Here is a 7,139-nt window from a genome sequence, read left to right as displayed (position 1 = left end):
TCAGTAGGCTACGCGCTGAATGCTCGTGGCAAAATGGCTATCATGTCAACTCATTTACGCCGACAACAAGACGATAAAAAGGAGAAACAGCCACAAACTATCCCCGCAGCATTAAGACAGACATTTTCAACTTATTCAAATTGCAAAAGACATCACCGCGGCGAGTGGCCCATTTATAGCCGCGGATATGAGACCTTACGCCCATTTTCACACAAACTCCGTCTGCAGTGCGTAGTCTATGCGGTGCGTATTTTTTCCGTACCCATGTTAACGGCTGCGGACTGAAAACGCAGCATATTTGAATACGAATACGCATACGCAGCGCAAAACGCACTGCAGACGGAGTTTTAAGAACATGCTTAAAGTAATTGAGCCCCGTTACAATGTTCCTTCACGAGCCCATTTCAGCCAGTAATTCCTGCTTTGTCCCAAAAAACAAAAGCACAAACAGAGAACCAATTGGCCAATGCAACAGCGGTTGCTCTGACAACAGACGGCTGGATGTCAAGGGCTACACAAAGCTACCTGACTGTAACGGCACATTACATTATGAATGGGAGCTGAACAGCCACGTTCTTCAGACACGCCCCCTTGAGAGTCAGACAAGTGAGGATTTGGGGGATGACAAAAGCAGTAGTGTGTGAAAAAAGTGTGGAGAGAGCTAATGTAAAGAGCTAATGTCTTATTCCTGTAACTACATAGAAGATGGGTAAAGTATAGCTCCATCATTGTTCAATGTAAAAAAAAAAATTCATACTTTGTTAGTTTTAATAAAAAAATAATTAAAAAAGGTAATTTATCTGCCAATTTTTTCTTTTTGCTGTATCTAAAACATACCGAACCGTACCGAACCGAACCGTGACACCAGTGTATCGTATCGAACCGAACCGTGAATTTTGTGAACCGTTACACCCCTAATATATATATATATATATATTTTTTTTTTTTTTTTTTTTTTTTTTTACAGTACAAATTGGTCTTTAAACATGAAAATATAATTAATATTTATACTAAGGGGCTGCTTGATTCTGATCGGTTGACGAATACGAATGTTCTATGGTGTTTAATTGCTATTTACTAAAGCTGTTCCAGGAAGGTCTTGACTGCATTACAGTTTCATATCACTTCACCAAATGATTTCAGTTATTTCAAAGGTCCTTGCATCCTACTACAATATCAAATTAGCCAGAGTGTATATTGCTATCTGGAACAATTTGTCCTAGGAACTTTTTTCTCCCAGACGTGCTGCTGTCTGTGTTTCCATTGTGGTCTAAAGTGCCGTGAATATTAGTCCAGTGACGTAGGACTGTGCGTGACTTTTAAGGTACTGCTGGATTTCACCGTCTGCATATAAACTTAATAAAGCCTGGACCTCTTCGTCGGTCCAACGGCCGTATTTTTTAAAACAAACAAAAAAATGTTATATTCGAATAACAATCAACTTTTATTGCATGTACCGCAACAGACTTTCAAAAGTGGAGGTTGAAAGAAAACTTCCTTTTTTCCCTGAACTTCCTCCTGAGATAAGTTTTTTTTCTTTTTCATTTCAATCATTTTTGGTTAGTATAACAGTTTTTTTCTCTTTTGTTTACTCACCTCATCATCTGAGTAGGAGTAAGCTGAGGCCACTGCATCCCACATCTTACTGGCCACATTGGCTGCCTGCTTCATGCCTGACTTTAGCATATCTACTTTTGGCCCTAACAGGAGAGAGTCCATCTTGATGCCTGATATGGAGTTGATAACGGATCCCAGTGAGCTACTCTGTGAAGATTTTACAAGCGCGGTCAGCGATGTTGACCTTTGACCTGCAGAGCCTGGGGTCTTGGGGGACTTGAATGCAAATGTTTTAGAGCGTGTGACAGCAGGGCTACGTTTTGGTGTTTCTGTTGAACTGTCCACTTTGACTGGACCGATCGGAAGGCTCGATCTTCTTTCTAAAGACTTAACTGCAAGAGAGTCTGGACAGTTAATTGATTCGTGGTTTGATCCCTGTTGCAACTCCATGCTGGGAGATCTACCACTAAGGGGTTTACCACTCATGTACATCTCAATCTCATCTGCCAGTTTCCTTGACACCACAGATGGAAAGGGGCGTATGGATTCCTGGCTCTGAATGGAGGTTGCATCCTCAGATTCGGAGGCAAAGAGCGAGAGAGGATCCGCCCCCACCTCAACATCCTCCCTCTCCACAGCTTTAGAAGAGGAGGAACCAGAGCTTATGGTTCGCCCCAGTCCTTCATTCCCCTGGGGTGTTGCTGCGTCAACTGAATCTCCCTGCTCTCTACTTTTATCGACTTTCTCTTCTGCAGCACTGAATGCTTTGTGCTCCTTCTCCGGCTTATCTTCATGTTCCTCTTCCTGGAGGGAGAGAGCGGCTGCAAGGATTTTTGCATCTGCTCCCATGTGATCAGCGCTGATCTCCAGACTGCCCTTTTTTTGTAGCATGCCGGCTTTGCTCTCTGCACTGAAACTGCAGCTGCGCTCCATGAAGGCTTTCACCCTCTGCTGCTGTCCAGACTGAGAGACCTTTGAATCTGGGATTGAAGAATCATCCTCCACAGGCAGGGTGACATCTTCACTCTTTTTACGGGGCATGAAGAGCTTACCAGTACAAACACCTGCTGAAGAAATGGAAGACAATGAAAGCAATGGTACTTATTTCATGAAGCCACATACCAGTGCTTGGCAATGTAACAAGTTTTGTGTAAAATAAAATGCTGCATCAAAGTACTTGTATCTAGACATTATTAATCATGTCAGTATACATTTCCACTGACTAACCAGTTTCTCCCCTGCCTGCAGTGGTGTCAAAGTGGACAGGAATCTCAGTGGGAAGTTTAACAATGCTGGCTACAAAAGGTGCCATCTCAGCAGGGCTAGGAGGCTCCGTCACAGCTACAACACTTTCCACAGAACTAGCAATATGATCACCTTTAAAAAGACAAACTGATGAAATTATCTTAGGGAAATGATCCTGATTGCAATATACATTATAACAGACAATCTAGTGCTGTAAAAGGAACTGCATTAATGCATGTGATTAAAGATAATTAACAGTTAAATATTGAATGCTGTTAAAGGTGCACTATGCACGTTTTCTGTCCGCTAGAGGGCGCCTATTTAAAACAAAAGGCTTGTTCGACTTCATCTAGCGATGCGCAGACCGATTGGCGGCAGACTTGAAGCACTGCATGCCGGTTAGAAATTTTGTCCGACTTGAGGCAGCGCCGACGGCACATGACTGTGACATATGTCAACAAAGTACCGCGAGAGCGATTCGAGACAAGCCGGCTGATGCAGCCGGTGCAGATTCTTAAGGGGGACTGCAGCAGGCTGCTCGAGCTCTGACGACACAGCAAATCCACATTTGGCCAGATTCACCGCATGACAGCGATCATGTGTGTTTCGTGTTTATTCTAAAACCTTATGTTACGCTAATGCTTACAAATCATTAATTTATAACAGTAAAACCTCTTTTCATGTAGTCGCAATGTTATATCGTCATGTTTATCAAACTTAAACTGATAAAAACCGTTGACAACACTTCATTGATATTGTAGGTTTATATCTTAAACTTTAATCTTGTCCAATCTGTGTATTTGTATCTTCACGTCTCCGTTTGCAGCTCCACCCCGCCTGCACGCGGCTACTCTCGCCGATCGCATGCATCCAGCCGCAGCCGATGTCGAACACACCTAATGGCGTATATTGAAGATGCCAAGTTTGAGCTCAGCATCTTGGTCTTCACCTCACAGCCAGTGGTGAAGAATCGGGCTAGGATTCTGGCAGAAATCCTGTCGATGGATGCGGTTTATTAACGTTATTGTAGTATGAGGCTAGACTGGGTTATTTCCTTGTAGTGACGTCAAAAATAATAATGTCCGTGTATCTGAGTTTTTCAAATGTTACGTCAGTTGTGATGTTAAATAAAGCGTGCACATGTCAGCGGGAGATTTACGGCTCATATTATCCCTCATCGGTTACAGATGCAGCGTTTTGACTGAACCTATTCTACTTCTGCTGCATGAGAAGATAACATATCTTTACAATTTTCTGGGTCTTAAAAGAGCCTGTGTTTGTGATGTGTACTTATTTCATGCAAAATGCTAGCTCTGTCTGTCTGGATGCATTTAAATCTACTCTAAGTTTGTGTTTGTGTCACCTATTACACATGCACACTTCAATAAGCTGACAGAAAGCAGGTACATGCGTTTACATGCAGCGCAAAATCAAGGTAAGAGGCAAAAAACTACCTGTCCCGACCGGTTTATGCTTATGCTGTTTATGACCTTACTGCGATAAAAGAAAACGGGTTACCGCGTTTACATGACCATGTTCTTTGTCGGCTTATTAGGCATAATCTGCTTAAGAACGTGCATGTAAAAGCACCCACTGTTTCACACTGCTAAGAGTAAAGTGCTTCTGCCAAATAAAACTGGAAACCAGGGGTAACGCTGATTGATGCAATGGACAGGTGACTCCCTCAGATGCTATGCTCAGACGTCCCGGCTTCTTGGTTAAAATAGCAATTTTCTCACAATTTACAAATAGTTGGAAACATTTGGGATATTGTAAGTACTCAACTGAACAAAATAAATAACACTAGCCTAGTGGTTTTTGGATATTTTACTGCAAAAATACTACATAGTGCACCTTTAATGCATTCATTCAATATGACGTCCATTTTGTTCTGTTTCAGTGATACAATTATCATGCAATCTCAACAAGAATAAAATATCACCCACAAAATGCATTGGTGTCATTTCTTTAAACATTAATGAAAATGGTATTATTGTACTTCTGTGGCAAGCACAATTTTGTTTAATATGAAATATTCCATAAGTCCATAAAGTGTCTGACAATTAAATGATTGTAGATTTTGATTAACTTCAGTGGTAAATTCAATGGGACAACATCTAGTGCAATACCATTTTGGGTCTTGGTTGCTTTGCTTTTGCTGGTGTGGCTGGTAGATAGAGGAGCAGAGGTTATAGGTCCATCTGCAAGGTCCTGGGGCAGTTCATCCTTAGATCCATAACCCTGATCAGACTGACCAGCTTATGAAATCATAAACACAAAGCATACTAAGTCAACAATACGAAACATGTAAATGTAAATAAAATTATACTTAATTTCATGCAAGTTACATTTGAATCACACATGGCTACAATACCTGTACTATAGTGACTGTTAATAGCATCCTCAACTATAAGGGTGTGGGAGAAAAGTATGTGTTCCTCTACAGTAGGTTCATTTGAGCTGTCTGCACTGCCATGACTCAGTCTGTCTCCATCAGCACTTGCTGCTGTACCTGCTGAAAGCTCTGTATGAAAATAAACACCACTTCACACAGTCATTTCATAATGATAAGAACAGAAGATAAAACTAAATGTGATTAACTTTGTTGTTGTTTCTTTAAAGATGTTGAATGTTGACAATCAATCATCACTAAAATTAGTTCTACATTTCAAATGCTTGTTGTAATTTCTAGTTGTCAGTTGCGGCAGCTAGATAAATAATCTAAATTTAAACAGCCCGGTAGAGATTCTAATGTGCACAAGAATGCCTGCTGGTCTGTGAAAATTAAATCTAAAATGTTCAGTTCAGTGGATTTAGTCTGAATATTCAATGTAAATAAACTATTTGTGTTTCCATAGCAACATGTTTGAACTGCATGACATTTTAAACATTTTGTATGGGTGATTAAATAATAATAATAATAATAATACATTTAAAAGCACTTTATTAAACAAAATCTCAAAGTGCTATAGATTTAAAATAATCAACAACAACAAAAATAAGATAATTTAAAGTAAAATTTTAAATTTAAAGTCCCTTTAAGTAAAAGTAGTTAACCTGGCACATGAGACCTACATTTATAATATAATATTAATATAGTCATCATTCTACTGTGAATAATCTGTAGCACATATTTTAGCAGTAGGAAAACATTAAGGGGAGGGGGGTTTCAGTTAATCTCATGTCAATCTTGAGTACCTATAGAGTAGTATTGCATCCTTCATATCTCCGAAAAGTCTTTAGTTTTACTATATTTATAAAAGAAATATAGGCTGTACTGAGTCTTTCCGGAAAAAATCGAGCGCCTGGAGGCGTATTGTGTGGGCGGAGCTAAAGAATGACGAGTGAGCACAAAGCGGTGACGTCCTCAAGCGTGGAGAAACTCATGGCTATCGAGCTCAGCTAATAGATATATGATCCAGAATCAGATTTGGAGGCTGAAATAAATTGAACAGGAAAAACAGCAACAGCAGGACGTCCGTCTCTGTGGAATGTACTGTATTTAGTGGCCTGTCAACATTTGTGTGTTTACTCGCAGTTTATGAGGACATGATTCGGTTTATGGACTATTGTATGCGACTAAACCTTAGCAGTAGCAAGCAAAACGGTTTTGCACGCCAGACTAGTGTAACGTTATACATAGAACAACAATGGAGTAACCGTTAGCGCATTTGAATGACGAAGCACGCGATCGTGACGTTTACTGATGTTTACTCATGCGACGATAGCAACAGCATAGACATTTGAAGCAGTTTTACTCAACGCCTGCTTCCAAAGCAGGACCGAACCTTTATCGCTGGGAATGCTCCGTCAAAAACACACTTCTTTGGTATGATTTGGTGAAGTCCTGTGACAGCAGTGACCATGGAGATCTACTTAGTGACGCGACTGAAGCGATGTTGTGAAGCTTCCCGTCATTTCTGCGTTCAAATCGGTTCAAATGCAGTACTGCCTTCCCGGAATGCTGTGCTGAAGCGTTGAAGTCGCTTGATGGCACCCATAGGAATAAAGTGGAGCGCGACGCGGACTATAACGACATAAGTGTTCATGGACGAGTGGATCTGCAGCTGAGCGAGTGTTTATGGGCATGCATTTCCTCTCTCGCTCTTGCACGCCCATAAACATGCACGTGTGTGCGCACCCTACCGGGAGAAGAGCCCGTACGGCCCATACAAGGACCTTCCGCCCTATCGACGTCAAGCCAACCCATACTTGGAAAAAACTCTCCGAAACTTGTGAGAAACCGGAAGGAGTATTTTTAACACAGAAATACTCCATCAAACGTCCAACATTAGTTTTTGAAACTTTGTCTATGTTTAGGATGGGAATGTAAGTGT

At 41.0% G+C, this 7,139-nt stretch overlaps 1 protein-coding gene across 2 annotated transcripts in view; it reads right to left on the bottom strand.

Moving 5' to 3' along the window:
- The window catches only part of dennd4c (DENN/MADD domain containing 4C), a 122,626-nt gene that overhangs the window by 16,960 nt on the left and 98,527 nt on the right, over nt 1-7,139 (bottom strand). Inside the window, exons 20-23 of one of the 2 annotated variants that reach the window (XM_067431569.1) lie at nt 5,177-5,326; nt 4,932-5,060; nt 2,785-2,934; nt 1,597-2,624 (exon numbers count right to left, since the gene is read on the bottom strand). In XM_067431569.1, coding sequence (XP_067287670.1) covers nt 1,597-2,624; nt 2,785-2,934; nt 4,932-5,060; nt 5,177-5,326 — 1,457 coding nt within the window. The remainder of the gene's footprint in view (nt 1-1,596; nt 2,625-2,784; nt 2,935-4,931; nt 5,061-5,176; nt 5,327-7,139) is intronic. The other variant, XM_067431635.1, reaches the window with a different exon arrangement.

The sequence above is a fragment of the Pseudorasbora parva genome, chromosome 1 (genome assembly GCF_024679245.1).
Source record: "Pseudorasbora parva isolate DD20220531a chromosome 1, ASM2467924v1, whole genome shotgun sequence".
Lineage (NCBI taxonomy): Eukaryota > Metazoa > Chordata > Actinopteri > Cypriniformes > Gobionidae > Pseudorasbora > Pseudorasbora parva.
Note: the sequence above shows the minus strand (reverse complement) of the source record. Positions and strands in the feature narration are given on the sequence as shown.